The following is a 17332-nucleotide window of genomic DNA, read 5'->3' on the forward strand; positions in this document are numbered from 1 at the left end:
GGTAAATTGTTGCAACTTGGATGGGCTGTCTAGAAGAGCGGGCATGGTGACCAATTCATTCTCTGTTGATGAAACATTGCTCCTTGGGTCTTGTGGGTGGCTCGAGGGCAACTCAATGGGGATTTTCAGAAATGTCTGAAAAGTGTATATTGATGTACCTGCAGGTGAACAAGATAAGGTGGCTTAATTCAGACATTGTTTTTTGGCTGTAGCTCAAAATCTCACTAATTATAACTCCAATACAGCCCTTTTTGCTATTACTTAAGTACAGTCTTATTACCAGAGAACCCATAAAACTTGATTTCAACACCATAGCCTTCAACTTGAGAAAAAAAAAGAAAAAAAAAGGTTAATTGTATTTTGTTCTGACATTAAGACCAGTGTGGCCATTTCATTAACAGTCCCTTCAAGGAGAAGAAACTATAAGCACTAGCCTGAGAGGCCACAGAGTCATTTACAAGGATTGGAACCAGGAACATAAAGAAAAAGATTGTGTGAAGGGGAAGCCGCACACTGCAATTTAAAAAGGAAAAAGAGGTTTTACAAAAACATTGCATTTTGCATGCCAACATTGACAATGCTTCTTTCAGTCAACCACTCATTTTGGTAGCTATGCACCTGCAGCCAATGAACAAATAATATAAGGATAAGTGTTTCTACTGAGTGAGAAATTACTAATTGAGAGTAGAGTAGGGACTTGGATGTCACATTTCTCAAAATATAGCAACTTTCCGAAAATACTGCTGTCCATTGGACAGCTATAATCCACCTCATGTTATAGCAGTATAGTTTTCTTTAGTCTTCCTGTAAAATATCCGGCTTCAAGCAATTTGTATTAGAATTACATTTGTATATTATCAATTGTGTTTTTTTTTAACCTTAAATAGCGGTTGCTTGGCAACCAATTCTAGCAAGTCGTGACGTGAGCCATCCCTCTTAGATATGGGATAGATTCTCTGCCCCATGCCTGCAACAGTCGCCACCAACCCATGCTGCCCTATGATGCTGCCCCCTCCTACAGCGTTGCCAGGTTTCGAGAGAGAAACAAGCAACCAGGTCTATGAAAACAAGCCCAAAAGAAGCGAACCTTTAAACATTGGCTATTTGGCTACAGAAAACAAGCTCACAGCTTGTAGATCTGCTTTTCAAAAAAATCTAATTAACACAAATCTTGTATATGGGGGTACCTGGCATAACATGTTTTCAGATGGAGGTCCGCAGACACATAGGCATTCATTTGGGGGTTATTGACTTGATAATGTTTGAGAACCACTGATACAAACAACTGGTTTAAACAACATTATTTATTTAATTAACAAGCCCATATAAGCAACAACTAACTACACGTTAGAAACAAGGCCAACCCGCAACGCAACTACCAATATTTACAAGCAACTTTGCAGAAAAACAAGCCCAAAGTCGCTTAAAATAAGCGGACATGGCAACACTGCCCTCCTCCCCTCATCCTCCCTCCCTGTTGGTCCATTGTTCTGGTGCGACTGATAGGCTGCAAACTACACAGAGATGCTGCGATCAGGACCCATTCATTCATACTCCCACTAAATGCACTGTATGTACAGCAGCTTCATAGGGATCAGGACTAAAACAGGTGCAGTAAAAGAAGAAAAGACAAAAAGAAAACATATGTCAGTCCTGGAGGTGGATTTATCTGAAAATGATTTACTGAGGAGATAATGTGCAGACTATGATTAATATTTAGAGGCGGATTTTTAGATTGACCAGATCTATTAGAACTAATACTCCTACAGTATTGCAGGCTACAAGTGACGATAATCTTGGCTACTTTTGCCTTTTTACATTTTTATTTTATAGATTTATTTTGGGCTTTTTATGCCTTGATTTGACATAGACTGTCTACATTAATTCGCGATCGTCTCAATTGTAGCCTGATAAAGAAAGAAACTGCTGGATTTTTAAAGTGGTGACAGTAAAGATGGAACCCCGGCTTTCGTTCCGCCGGTACCCGCTGGTGCTGCCCTGCATGCTGGCTGCACTGTCAGCCCTGTCACACACCCTGGGCCCGGCGACGGTCACAGCGGGGCGGAGCTGCAGCGACACCCGCCAGGTGTACTCAGAGAAGGGCTACAGCACCAACACCGCCCCGCTCACTCAGATCTCCGGTAAGGGCGGCTTACATTCTGAAATCATCATGCTGTTTGGGCACAGGGAACTCCGTCCCAAAGACTGTTGTTCTGTGGGCTTTAATTAAACGAAAGAACAAGGCATATAACAGATTGTACCCCCCCCCCCACACACACACCGTCAGGGTTGCCATGTCTGCTTATTATAAGCGACTTTGGGCTTCTTTTTTCTGTAAGGTTGCAGTTTGTTTTTGTTTCTAAAGTGTAGGCAGCTAGGTATACTTTTTGTGTAAAAGCCCATTGAGATTGGGCCGTTTTTAGCCCAAGGAGTGGTTTTGGTGCAAAACAAATGCTTCCAATGGATTCAGAATCATAAAAACACCCTAGTTTGACACCTTACATGCTACTTAAAACAGAATTAAATTTTGATTTTTTGGGGGATTTTTTTTAACCAAGGTTATGGTGGGTACCCCAACTTTAAGGAGCTGTCAAAAATTCTCCTAGGGGGACTGCATTTCAGTCTTTGTGAGATGTGTTACTAAACACCTTTACAAACACATTGGTGAAGATTTTTTTTGGTAATTTCATAGACATGTTGCTTGTTTCTCTCGCAAAACCTGGCAACACTGCCCCCCGCCCCAGTTGTTTGAACTGGATCCTATAAGAGGATGAGCAAATTGTCAACACCAGGCGCAACAAAGAACCTCGCCCCTAATTAGTCTTTGGCTAGTAGCTGGTATTATATGTACCGTTACTATCCAGCCCTGCCTGAAGGCTTTAGTGGATAACAATCAGAATTAGGAATTATAAAAAAAATAACATGAGGATTAACAATTTGGACTAAGCATTTAATATTTGTATGCTAAGTTTAACTTTTGTGTGTGTGTGTGTGCGCGCATGTGTGTGTGTGTGTGTGTGTGTGTGTATGTGTGTGTGTGTGTGTGTGTGTGCACACGCATGCGTGCACGTGAGGGGTGGAGAGACTGGGAGCTGATGCCCTAAAGGGCAAGGCAGGAGTATAAAGGTCTATAAAGGGCTTGGCACTATAATGAGTCTGTGAAATAATTGCAATATTGATTGCATGTGTCATTCGCACAAATACACAAGAAAAGGGACAAGCCTTTATTGCAGTTGGAATCTTTGAGCAATTTTAGGTCTTTAGTGAAAGTCTGACCAATGCGGTGTTATTGTGTATGTGATGATTATATTGTTGAAGGATTTGGGTCTGTATGTTACTGAGAGAATGAAATATTGATTGATCGTGTGTGTGTGTGTGTGTGGGGTTATCTCTAAGTCTTGGCTCACTGTCCCGTGGGCGAGGGGAGCAGATGGCCAGGAGAACGAGGGATGAGGAGAGGGAGTTTTAGAAATGGAAATGGAGGGATGAGAGAGGGCTAATAGCTTGACACACACACAGAGAACAAAAGAGGCAGAGAAAGGGAAAAAACAGAGGGTGGAGTAGTTACAATTACAATTCAGACAGTGTTTTAAAAACAAAAGTCATATCTGTTTAGGTTTGAGCTGAAGAGGAATTGTACCCTATAGCAACATCTTCTCTTAAGCCAGATTGTTGTCTTTATTGGTTGTCATTTACATATCATTACCTCAGACATATCAAAGGCCCAACCTGAGTTGACAAAGAAAGACAGATTGCGTCTGAATTATTCATGCAGGGAAATTTAAAATTTCTATTACTTCCTTATCTTCGATAAGGTTTTCTGGCAGTAACGGCACACGTTGATGAATAAGAGAACCGATAGAGCCCACTTTCACTGTAATACGTCTGTTTTGAGCTGATAGTCCTAATGACAGTCTTTATGAATACGTCTATCTGTAATAGAATTGTGTAAAACTGCAATACAAATGCTGTGTGTGTGTGTGTGTGTGTGTGTGTGTGTGTGTGTGTGTGTGTGTGTGTGTGTGTGTGTGTGTGCGTGTGTGCGTGTGCGTGTGCGTGTGTGTGAGAGATACCATTTTGATCAGTCTTTCCAAAATGGTCAAATCCAATCTCCTTTGTTGAACTATGTCATATGGAAGGGAGTAAAATCAGTGCTGTACAGCTACGTGGAAAATTACATTCTCATGTTTAAATCAATATCAAAACGGACATCTGACATCACTCTGACAGCTGACTCAGACATAACCATAAACAAACCCGGTTGTCCAGAGCCACAGATCCGACCGCTATGCCCTTATATGGTCATGTGCAATTGTGCATATATGGGACCGACCGACTTAAAACTCGGCACGTGCATCGGAAAGGGCTCAAGGGAGTGCGGTGCCCGCTGCCGAGTGGCTCGGATATGCGGTTGTACAGAACCGCTGATCCGACCGATATGTCCATAGATGGCCATATTATGAATATCCAGTTGTCCAAAACCGCCGATCCAACCAATATGCCCATATATATCGGTCGGAATGCCAATATACAGGGTATGGGCATTTACTAATGACATCAGGGATCTCCATATATGGGCATAAAAGGGACACAGGTAGACAGATATGGACACAAGACACAGACAGACGTGTACAACGGGTACTCTGACAAAGCCCCTGACACCATCTGACTCAAACATATCGGTCGGATCGGCAGTGGCACGTAGGTGTGATCAGCTACCTGAGATTATATCAGTTACGTTCCTATTGGCTGTAGTACTTGGGGCTGTGGTCTAATGATTCCCTGACTGTTTTCCCATTGGTCCAGGTGAGCACCTGCGGCTGTGTCCTCAGGACTACACCTGCTGTTCCAGTCAGATGGAGGAAACACTGGCCCTGCAGAGTGAGAGAGACTTCCTCAAAGCCATGGAGGACACCAGCCAGTTCCTTCTGACCACTTTCACCCAGAGACACCGCAAGTTTGATGGTGAGGCCCCGACTGTGTCATGCAGCATTGACGTCAGAAATATTACAACTGTAAAAGTAAAAGTGGCAGTTGAGGCAATTGAGGCAACACTTTTGCCAGTTTAAAATATGTTGCTTTTGTATAGCGACACTTCACTTGACGCTTTTTAGCTGAAGCATAAATCAGCCCTGTGGTTGAGAAAACCAGCAGAATTCCTTAAATATGAATTTAAAGTGAGCTATTATAGCTATCTAGTGTTCACAGCTACAGTTTCTCACATTGTAATCTTTGTGAGTGTGCTGAGAAGTTTGTAGCATTCACTCACACATGCCAATCCGTGACTGGAAATAAAGCCACACCATGGGGAAAATCTCATTTTATTCAAGTCCTAACAAGAAACAACAGTGGAACTATTTGTACTTACCATAAATACAGTGTTAAAAAAACTATAGTGTGATCATGTTTATTAATATCATGCAACCCCCAATTCTACTTCCTTCTAATACTTTTGTGTATTGATCTCATCATATTCTCCCCCACCTGCTTATGTAACGGAACTGATGATGATTCATTAAAATATACCAAAGTACCAAATATAACACTGAGCGAGGGATTGCAGGAGTCTTAAAACGGAGAGATGCTGATTTACAAATCCACCCCTTATCACGTAACAATTCCCTGTGCTGTCGAGCTAGGGTCAACACAACAGGAATGCAGAAACTTGGCATGGATGTTAGTGAAGAAAGCGAGGGGAGTGGGTGGGAGATCTACTGCATATACAGACTCAGTCCTGCCTGTCTTTTATCTCTTTTAGAGTTCTTCAGGGAGCTCATTGACTTGTCAGAGAAGTCTATGAACCAGATGTTTACCAAGACCTATGGACGCCTCTTCACACAGAATGCTCACGTCTTCCAGGAGCTGTTTGTGGAACTACGCCGTTACTATGCCGGTTAGTTAATCAGTTGGCATATTGACATGTTTGTGTCCAGCATTCCTGATGCTGTAGTCCACACATGTTTACAAGACACCTCCATACACCACGTTACATTGTGTATCGCAATCTGAACGAGAAGTACTGTGTGAGATTCACTCATACAAGGTGCAAAGTGGAATGCTATTACAAGGGAAGGAGCGTGGTGAGGGTGAGTGTTTAATTCACAGATATTTGAAATAGGTAATCATAGGCCGATCTGGGACAAATATTGCAGCATTTGCAAACACTCTGGAACAGTAGCATTATGTTTCCATAATAATTTGAATGTAGCCAAGCAAATATTTCCAACATTGGACACAAGATTGAGCAACAGTAGAAGTTCATTATAATTTCCTTTAATTTAGCTGACAGCGAATTAATTACCCTGACGGAGAAAACCTTCTTTAGTGCTCTATTCTATTTAAAACAATTAGCAAAGACTGTTAGTTCCAGGTAGGTCATAGCTAGAGCTCTAGTTTTGCCTAGCGTTGCTCCAAATCCCTATTGAAGTAGTGGGAATGACCAATGTTGTCAAAGAAGCAGCAGTGTGTCTTTCAAGTAGAATGCCATGGAGAATTGGAACACCATGGAAAGATAGAGAATTGGAAAGCCATGGATGCCAGGTTGTTTCTATTTCAGTTCTGGGTTGCATTATTTTGGCATGGCAGCCGCTTGCTGGCGAGCTTAGTCACAGGCTGTTACTGCTAGTCAACCTGTTACTGTCTGCCAAACAGCATGTGTAGGCTAATTGGAGCCCACACTGTAAACTTCATAATGGAGAGGTACCAATTGAGGATCTGGCTACCAGTTGAATTGTCATATATCATATAAACGTCCCCAACATAACTGAACAGCCCCACAGCCTTTATTCGAAACATAATTTAATTGGCTCATAATTAAATGTCACAATGAATATAAAATAAAAAAACACTTTTTAATGTCTGCTGTATTGAAAAGAACATATCCTCTTTGATATTTTTTGATACTACAATCATCCAAATTTCACTTGCATCTGAGACCTGATTTGGTCTTGGTGATCTATGCCACATGTCAAGGATTCAGCATTTGTTTGAACACAGCCTTTTTTGTCAGTAAAGACATTTCGTAATAATTTATTTATATGCTAATAATTGCAGTGTGTTATGTGACCCTATTCAGAAGGAAGAAAGCGTTTAATTCACCTTGTTCATTTGCACGCCGTCTTTCCACAGGAGGCAGTGTAAGTCTGGCTGAGGTTCTGTCAGAGTTCTGGTCCAGACTAGTGGAGCGGGTCTTCTCTCTAGTCAACCCTCAGTACCAGTTCAGCGAGGACTACCTGGAGTGTGTTAACAAACATGCTGAACAGCTGCTGCCTTTTGGAGATGTGCCCCGGAAACTACGCGTACAGGTGTGTGAACGTCTGATATTGTGTGAACTACTGAAAACTGTTTCAGTAGTTCTGTTTGGCAGTTCATTGCTCCTGTGGTTGATTTGCGCGTTATGCTCTTTCGCTTAGAAGATTGTTGTCATGTTTGAACATCTTTGTTCTTGTCTTTGTTTATTCGTATCCAGGTGTCCAGGGCGTTCATTGCAGCCAGAGCATTGTCTCAAGCCTTAGCCACTGGTCGAGACATTGTGAACAAAGCAACAAAAGTAAGTTGCTCCAAGAGTGGTCCGTAATGGATGTTTGGTTGAGATGGTTACAGGGGCATGCCACCATGGTGGCTTTCCCCAGTGACAACCAAAGGAGAGGTTGTTAATCTTATTATTGCCTTATTGGCTCTTCCTCCCTGAAAATACAAATAAATCTATCTTCTTTTATGGCTGGCAAGGCATTAAAAAAGGGGAAGAAGAGATAATAGCCTAATCTCTTGCTGTCATTCCTTCGTCATGGCAATGTGCCACAAATGGATGTTTTTACCAGTCGCGCTGCAGGAGTTTACGGTCTATAAGAGGCCAGGTCTGTGTGTGTGTGTCCAGTACAAATCTCACAAACACCAACCTTCGTACATTCACACTTCCAGTAGGCCAAAGAAGTACCTTCACAAATGTTTCACGTATGTTTTATGCTTTCACGGCTTTATACTTGATTGATGATGATTTAACGTTAATTTTATAAAGGAAGTCAAAGGGGCTCGGATCGGGCTGAAACCGTGCCCACATTTAGAGTCATACATTATAGACACATCATAGACGACTGACGTCACAGCCTTGCCACATTGGAGCCAAGCTGTTCCCATGTGGATGCCGAGATCTATCATCCATACGATATTCTTTGCCACTGCCGCCAAGTGCTTGCTCATGGGGGAATGTTGGGTCTCTGTAGACAGTTTAGAGCTGTGGTTCTCAAACCTTTTCATGTCAACGACCCCTAAGTTAATATGTAATATGCCACGGACCCCCATCTGAAAATAGTTTGTGCCAGGGACCCCCATAACAGAACATTTGTGTAACAATATTTCAGAAGTTTTTCCTACAAGCGCATAGCATTTTTCAATCAAGACTTTTCATACAAGCTCACAACCTGTCACTGTAGATCGAGGCTATTATCGCATACCTGAAGTATGGAATAGGGTTAAAGTGGTTAAAGTGATTTTGATGCTATATTGAGTCATTTTGCTGGGGACCCCCTAGAACCATTGTTATTGACAATAGTAAAAACATACTACATAAATGTCTCAAGTGAACAAAAGCTATTTCTGCTATAACATTCCACTTGTATATTTTGAATGTCTGCCCCCTGACACTTTCTTTCCAAAATAGCAAGTGTCAAACTGAATTCTGGGATTTGCAGTTCCAACAGGCAACGTAGCAACCAGAGGCGTTACCAAAAAAGACTTCTAAAACGGATGTTCCACATTAGGACTTTAATTGCAGCTTAGTCATCTGTTCATTATTTCACACATTACTCTGTTCACCCTCCTGTTTTTCTAGTTGACTGCAGGCTCAGAGTGTGTGCGTGCACTGATGCGACAGTGGTACTGCCCGCTGTGCCGGGGCATGCCCACCCTGCGCCCCTGTCACGGCCTCTGCCTCAACGTTATGAAGGGCTGCCTAGCCAATCAGGCTGACCTCGACACTGAATGGAACAACTTCATTGGTAAGTGATCCGTGGCCGTAGTAGTAGACCATATGGCACACTGTTGCTGTAGTGTTTTGCTGTTGTGTTTTCCTAAAACGAAACTGTCCTTGAGAAATATCAATCATAATATCCTTTTGGGCAAGCTTAGGGATTTGGGTTTCAACAGTGCAGCTTTAAGGTCTGCACACACCGGGAGCGTTTATTTTGTGTGATTAATTTACATTAATTTAAACTGCTGTTTGTGTTATGTTACTTGCACACCGAGCACGATTATAACGAGGCTATTTTTAGAAGCAAGATAAATCTTTCAGCGCAAATAAAATCATAAACATGTATGAATGGAGGCATCACCGAAATAAGAATTTGATTTAATATAATTACAATGTATTTTCGTATCGTTTATTCGTGTCGCTCTTGGTGTATAATGACCTTTACAGTGGGTGAAGTCTTACTGTACCTGGGGGCAGAGAACAGGTGGTGGGTGTCATTTGCTCAAGAGTAACGGCGCCCGTCATTATCCATATAATTAAAAATATATATTTGGGAAGAAAATGTATCTCCCTTGGGACGCAGACAGGACAAAGAGTTTTTTTTTTTGCCTACTGCACACATCACAGTCTTAGTGAGTCTCACACATGTTCAACTGAACAGTGAACACGCTACTGTGACATTAAAGCCAGTCATCCATGCTGGCATTGATTTCACGGAGTTCCGTGCCGTGACTCTCCCTGTAAAAGAACCGACAGACAGATCGGTATTTACTCCAATAATGGTGTTACAGTGAAGTCTCTCAATAACAGGCAGCCGCAGGTCCAATTCTTCCAACCAAAATAAATGACATGCAGGCATGTCGTTTTAAAGGACTTCCAAGCATATACCACCAGAAATAACAATAGTAATGATAATAATAATGATTAATAAATAACACATGGGGACGGATTACATTTACTTTGCGACGGCTCTGGGACGGTGGTGAAAAAAAGTTAGACGGGAGCCCTGCTACACATGAATCTAGCATCCCTTTGGCGCTGTCTCTTTCATTCTCTGTGTGCTCCAAGTGTCTGTCCTCCTTCCCCTAATGATTTGGCCGTTCATTAAACATTCATGCCTCCCTCCTCCTTTCCAATTGATCCGTCTTCCTGCGTTTGCTCCGCGCTTTCATCAAACAGCTCAGCCTTCCTCCATGTCCTGTCTCTGCCTCCACAATGCTCCCTCCTCCTCCTCATACATCACTGGCTCCATTTCCAATGAGCCACCCTCCCTCCCTCCCTCCTCTCCATTGCTTTCTTTCTCTCTGTTTTCCACCTCTTTCTCTCTCTCTCTCTCACTCTCTCTCTCTTTCTCTCTGTTCTTTCCGGTGAGATATTCTCATACTGTAAGCTGTCAGGATTTATTCTTTCACTACATTATTTAGCATATAGATTTGTTTAATTATTTTTTTTTTTAAATAATTTTAGGATGATACAGAGAAAAACAATGTTTATTTAAATATACAATCAGGAACTTAAAGTAATTGATAAAACATTATTTTAAACACATTTATGGTACAGTATGTTAATATAATATAAACTAGCACATCTGCAGTGATAGGAGGTGGTGTCCATGCTCTTCCATTGAGGCCACCTACTGGTGGTTATTTGGTCACATATGGAGCACTACTGGTTGACAAAAGGTATTGCATGAAGCTCAAAGCGTAATACTTAGCCTGCGCTGCCCAAACGGGCTTTCCCGCTTAGCTCAGCAGTAGACACTTTTGAGCTTGCCGGGTTTGAATCCTAGGTAAGATAATACCGTATGTACTGTGTTGCCATTTGAATTTAACACTCTGGATTTTACTGTGTACTTTGTCTCTCTGTGCTTTATTACTGCACTGCAAACAAACTAGAGAGCTCTCTCTTTCTACCTCTTCCCTGCCCCCTCTTCTCCTCACCCTTTCCTCTATCTCTCCCTCAGATGCATTATACCAGGTGTCAGAGAAGCTGGAGGGGCCCTTCAACATAGAGCTGGCTGCAGACTCCATCTCTGTCAAGGTGTCCGAAGCCATCATGCACATGCAGGAGAACAGCGTCACCATCTCCACAAAGGCAAGGATGAAGGGATCAATGGTTGGATGATGGAGGTGTCATGGGAGAGAGAGATAGAGGTGGATGCGGAAGGATGGAGGATGGGGAACAGAGAAATAGAGGAATGGGGAAATGCACAGACAAAATGGATGCTTGTAGATGTATTATTAATTTTACTAAAATAAATATAGATATTATATTAGTATCTTTATTTGACTGTCCTCAGCTATAAGACTGGTTGGAATAATGTCCTGAATTAGCTATTGAATTTCACGTGGAATACATATCAACTTCCATGCCAAAAAGAATCGCTGTCCATGTTCCAATCAACCAAAATCCCCAAACATCCCAAACAGTTTAGGAACATGCTGTTCTTCCCGTTTCTGCTCCACGCTGATGCAGTGAAAGTGATCGCCGTCCTTACCCAGCCAATTCTGTTTGTTTGAATGCCCGGCCAAGCCGGATTCACTGTGGAGGATTCGAGCCCCAGTTTCCACGATGGTGGGCACAAACTTTACCGACCTGAGCCACCCGGATGCCCTTTATATACAGTATTTTTTACACTATTGTTGTTACTGTTGTTCCCTCCAGGTGTTCCAAGGCTGTGGAAGCCCCCGGCCAGCTCCGGGACGGTCAAAGCGGTCCCCCAAAGAGCCTGGAGCCAACAGGAGGCCCTTCCACACCTACAGCCCGGAGGAAAAACCCACCACGGCCGCCGGAACTAACCTGGATCGACTGGTGCGTGGAGAAGAGAGTCATTTCTTTATACGTTCTCGGCACCAACGCATACGTACAACGCACTCGCAAACACAGCAAGCAAGTGATTTAATAAGACTTCGTGAGTCATCAACAGCAGTTTTTCCTTCCTCCATCCCGCCTCCATTCTCCAGGTCACAGAGCTGAAGGAGAGACTGCGGCCCATGCGAGGCTTCTGGGTGTCCCTCCCACACACCATCTGTAATGACGACAAGATGGCCGCCGATATCACCAACGAGGAGCGCTGCTGGAATGGCCAGACGCGTGGGAGGTGTGTGTTGCGCGCTTCTGTGTGTGTGTGTGTGTGTGTGTGTGTGTTTGTGCGCTTGTAAGAGAGGATATTAGGAGGCAAGGGTCGGGTGGGGTGGGGACAAGTGAAGGTACAAAGGTGCGAGGATATAAGCAGGTGGAGAACAACAAGGTTTATTTGACATTCACCCACGTGCGCTTAGGATAGAGGGAGCGAGAGAGCTCTTGGGTAACAGCATTGCTCATGGAAGTGTTTGAGGACGTTCGCTTGTGTGGGCGTGTTAGTGTGAAAAAAAACACCAGGACCACATTAATAATTCAGTTTGTACATTTTGCATTCGTTTGTGTGTGCCTTTATCTTAGTGAGAGACAGAGCATAATTAAATAATGCTGCCTTGTCTGTACATCATGCATGCCACTGTTTTGCAACGTCGGGTCCAGGGACCCTTATGGGTCTGTAGCTCAACTTAAATTAACACTCATGATTTTTCAGTGTAGATTGGGGTCCCAGAGATTTAAAACAAAATGGTATCAAATGGGGGTATGTGGTCTATAATGCTTATCAAACTGGGGGTCCTTGAAATGAAAATGTATGCATTTAATAAGGCTGTGTGTCTATGGCCCCAGGTACCTCCCTGACGTAACGGGCGATGGGCTGGTGAGTCAGATCAACAATCCGGAGGTGGAGGTGGACATCGCCCGGCCGGACGTCAGGACCAGGCAGCTCATCATGGAGCTGAGGGTGGTCACCAACAAACTGAGAAATGCACAGGCCGGCCAGGACACCGACTTTATAGACAGTTAGTTGTTCTTCCCCTGACTCTTGCACAACACAAATGTGCACGTACACGCAACTACAACACTTGAAAATAGTTTTCTATGTATACATTTTGCAGCAGGAGATATGTCATCATTATACAGTCATCCACTGTTTCCGGCTGACAAGTCTGAAACAAACACAAATGTATTATGTGTACTGAAAGGTTCAGGGAGGTATAGGTCACTCATTTGGACATTCTGATGTTTAAAGGAACTTTTATGACCGAGGGAGTTTCCGTCCCTTGGTCTGTCTCTCTTCGTGTTCATATATTCTTACCCCGAACCAACATTTGTTTAATTACCACTTTAATATGTTCTTCTTTCTCTAGTTTCTCTTTGTTGAGCCTCAATGCGGATTATTGTTGGCAGTGACAATGTACAAGTAACATTTGTGTCTGACTTGTGTACACAACGCAGTCTTAGACCTCTTTTCTTTCTTCTCATTCCAGGTGAGGAAGGGAGCGGCTCAGGGGGCCTAGACCAAGGCGAGAGGTACAACGATGATTGGCCAGGCTACGGGCCCTACTCCCCGCCTTACAACAAACCCCCAAGAACAGCAGCCGCCAACCCTGGCAAGCCCCCTCGTGTTAGAGAAAGAAACGGCTCCAAGTGGAACAGGAACAATGGCCACGGACGAGCTAAATCGTCCAGCAGCCGCCTGGCATTGTCTCTGCTTCCCATGCTGTTGCCTTCGTCCGTCATGGTCATTGCTGCCCCCGTGTGGAGATAGCTGCTCAATGCAACCTGGAGTTGAGATGAGTTGATTGAAGGTGTGGAGGGGGATTTGGGTCTTGTTTGGTATAAGCACATGATTTCTAAAAAGAAGTCTATTTGGGTACACCAGCAGATGAAAGTCGAAATGTTGACAAGCAAATTAAAGACACATTTAAGGTTTTATGGGTTAGCAATAACTGAAGACAACCAGCTCACTCACTGCGCAACATATTCAAATAGGATAGTTTCCTGCATGAGTATATTTTTACCTCCTTAACAAGCCACAGGGGATGATACTGCCATCCATTAAATCAAATGATTGTTTAAAAAAGAACATTTAATTAATTGAAATGTAATACTAATGCTCAGGAGGAGGAATAATTGGAGATTCATTTCACATTTCAAAGTGTGGGAACAGGAGGTCATGTAGGAGAACCAAGGAGACCGCAAAGACAGAGTCAAGGATGTGTCCATTGTCATTGGTGACAGAGTAAAATGCATCCCGAAGCCAAGCAACAGGCTGCACCACATTGATCAAATTCACATTGCATTACTTTTCTACATATAGTGATTGGAATGTGAAATGCAATGCATGTGAGCATAGTTTCTTTCTTTTATACAGTATAGAGTTCACAAACTGTGAAAAGGGAAGTAGGGGTGCAACAGTTAATCAAACTAATTGATTTAATCAATTAGATTTTTTGTTTATTGATTTAATTTTATTATTTGAACTTTGGGGGGAAATCTTTACATTAAGTTTTTTCCAAACGAGAAAATGGCAAGCGAATTGTGAGCGATTTCAGTGGTCATGAGTTGTGAGTTCACACAACACAACGTGTTGTGAGCAATGCATTGTGAGCCTGTAGATCTCCTATTCACTTTCACTCTTTTCATAACATTGTACAACAAAGTAAAAAATACACAAATTATATTTTTATGTAGACAAAAACATGCATTGCAATCTTATGGTTCAATCACAATATTCATGAAAAATTGCTCTATATTTTAGTTTGGTGTCATGCAGCCCTGTTTGGTTCATAGGGTCACCAACAACAGTGAGACCTCTGAAACCACGTGGAAGCCTTATGGGCCGTCCACACTAAGGACCATAACTAAACCATAACCATACATGTATTGTTTAAAAACATCATTCTAACTCAAAGTGGATGGCAGAGTGAGAGTCAGCACCAAAATCGTTTTTTTCGTAAATTAATACCCTACTTGATCATGCTACAGCGTTACACAAAAGCATCAAAAGTAGCAGATCCACAAGCTCGAAACACGGCACGAAGCGACGTGTTTTGAGCTTGTAGATCTGCTACTTTTGCTATTTGAATCCTGAAAAGTAACAGTTTTGGACTGTTACCACCCGATAGAGACAAAATATAAAGACAACATCGGTGTGGCTGCTCACATAATTATCATTATAATGATAGTTATCATGCTTGGTGTGGACGGCCCTTTATTTGGAATGTACATAAAGGATGCCCTCTCTTGGACTGCCCATGTATGACATCTGACTGATCCATGTAATATATGGACAAAGCCTTTAATTTATTTATATTTATGTAATCATTGATTGTATTTATTTTTAAAGGCAAGGTTTGATGAAAGTGTTCTTATCCTCTGAATGGAGTACGTGACCAAACCCAGCCTTGAAGTGTTTCCGCTGGTTAGTCTTTAAAAAGAAATTGGAAGGATATTTTATTTGTTCATGCCATTTGAATGTTATTGACTCAATCACATGAAAACTAGTTGTAATATTTGGCCACATAACCAGCTATGTTTTTTATTCCACTGGTATTTTGAATAATTCTATACCAGGGATTGTTTGTCGTGTGTGTGTGTCTGTGTGTGTGTGTGTGTGTGTGTGCGTGTGCGTGGGCGAGCGAGCGTGCGTGTGCGTGCATACGTGCAGGGGTCAGCGTCTGCAAGTGTTTAGATGGTTTTGTATTATTCGTCTGTGTAAACAATGTTCTGAGACTGTGTGGGGGTGTTTTTTGTAACTGTTCATTCTGTAACTTCAACTTTTCTACTTGTTTATTTTATTTTCATGGTGTGTGTGATGGAAGGATGGGTTGAATGATGTGAATATATAGAAATGTGAGGTGGCTGTCAAGGAGGAAGAATGAGAGAGCTTAATTTTCCATTTGTGTTTTGATAACATGTCTGGAGAAAGATAAATGCTAAGGACTAAAGGAATGTCATGGAAAAGAAAAAGCTCAGAAGGCAGGAACACACCTGAAGTTGTTGGAAAAGGGACTGACAAGGAGTTCTACAGTAAAGAGGTTTTGCATGAGCAAGAAACAAACCACTGGAGAATCCTATGAAAATGTATACATGTGATGCAAGGACATTTTGTTGTTGAATGAGCATTTTTAGGTCTGTAACACATCTACTGTATACATGTCTGTCCAAAGTAGAATAGCTGGTGGAAAGTTTCATTCTAAATCGCTATTCATATTTCCATGATGGGGAAAGATGGCATCCACTGATCCTAGTTGTTTCATATTTAAAAGCTACAAAAAAGAATGTCTGAAATAGAATTTTGTACGTAATTGAATTGCTTATGATAGCTGAGCTATAACTAATCAGAAGTAGTCGATGCCAAATATTTTTAAATGATGGATGGTAAAATTTGGAATGAAACTTTTTAAGTCTGTTTAAATAATCATGAATGTATGAGATGTCAATTCTAATGTCACTCTTCCACAAAAGACAGCAAAAAAAAACAAAAAACATAATACATTACAGTTGGTCAAGGAAAGAATTACTACAAGTAAACGCAATAACATTATAGTTGCTTGTGACAATGAAATCGCAAACAAACTGGTGTTATACTTAGTCATACAATGGTGTCATGCACTGAAAATAGATGATCTACAAGCTCACAACTCATTGCATCCGCAGTGTGTTGTTTGCTTGTAGATGGCTGACGCCCGACATCGACGCATGACGGAGCATAAATCAAGCATTATGCTGTTATTGTCCATTAGTAGAAGTGTTTCCCCAACCACTGGGTGAGAATCCAACAGCAGGTTGCCAAAAGATCTGATCCAGGACAGAGAGAAACTTGACAAATGACAAATGTTACTTTGAACTGACTACTTGTATCCTACTGAGAAACCAGAGTGGCAGAGAATCACCGCTTTGATCTCTCATCCAATCCCACTATAAGCACATTCCATTATGGTAATGAATAGCACAATTTTTTGGGAAGTTGTAACAGTTTTGGTATTAAACCATCAGACTTTCTTCTACATTAAAAACAAAGGTTGTTCAGCAAATCATTTTCTTTCTACTCAGATTTAATGAGACTCATGGTCACAGTTATGCACATTGCCTTTACATCATTAAAATTGCAAAGGATATTTCAACTGAGTAAACAACACAGGAGCAACTAAGGAGTATACCACACAAAGTCAAACATGTTAGTCACTAAACTCTAAATGTTTGTGGTCTTCTACAGTGTACAAAAGTATTACGTAAATTATGAAAGACTATCCCTAGTTTAAAACGGTTTTCCCTACAAATACCACCACAATTTAACCATAGAAAATTAAATTACCTGATGTTTATATATCGATAACCTGCAACCCCACTCCAACACCACAGTGCAAACAATGAAAAAGTAAAGTAAACAAAACAAAATTCAAGGGGACAAGCAAAGGCGAATGTTCAACACGGTTCAAAAGCTGCATTCAAACCTATGGTTTGAAATGACCCATGCATGGCATTTGCCCAAGCCCACTG

General features: G+C 41.9%; 1 protein-coding gene across 1 annotated transcript; it reads left to right on the top strand.

Moving 5' to 3' along the window:
- Positions 1–1954: 1954 nt before the first annotated feature.
- gpc2 (glypican 2) lies at positions 1955–13595 on the top strand (the record flags this gene model as incomplete). The annotated part of the gene is made up of 11 exons (XM_080415573.1): positions 1955–2141; positions 4807–4965; positions 5759–5893; positions 7129–7304; positions 7469–7549; positions 8831–8996; positions 10932–11062; positions 11633–11779; positions 11932–12068; positions 12674–12846; positions 13315–13595. 11 exons carry the CDS (start codon positions 1955–1957, stop codon positions 13593–13595), a joined length of 1773 nt encoding a protein of 590 aa, XP_080271699.1.
- Positions 13596–17332: the final 3737 nt, after the last annotated feature.

The sequence above is a fragment of the Gymnoscopelus braueri genome (genome assembly GCF_963280865.1).
Source record: "Gymnoscopelus braueri genome assembly, chromosome: 20".
Taxonomy (NCBI): domain Eukaryota; kingdom Metazoa; phylum Chordata; class Actinopteri; order Myctophiformes; family Myctophidae; genus Gymnoscopelus; species Gymnoscopelus braueri.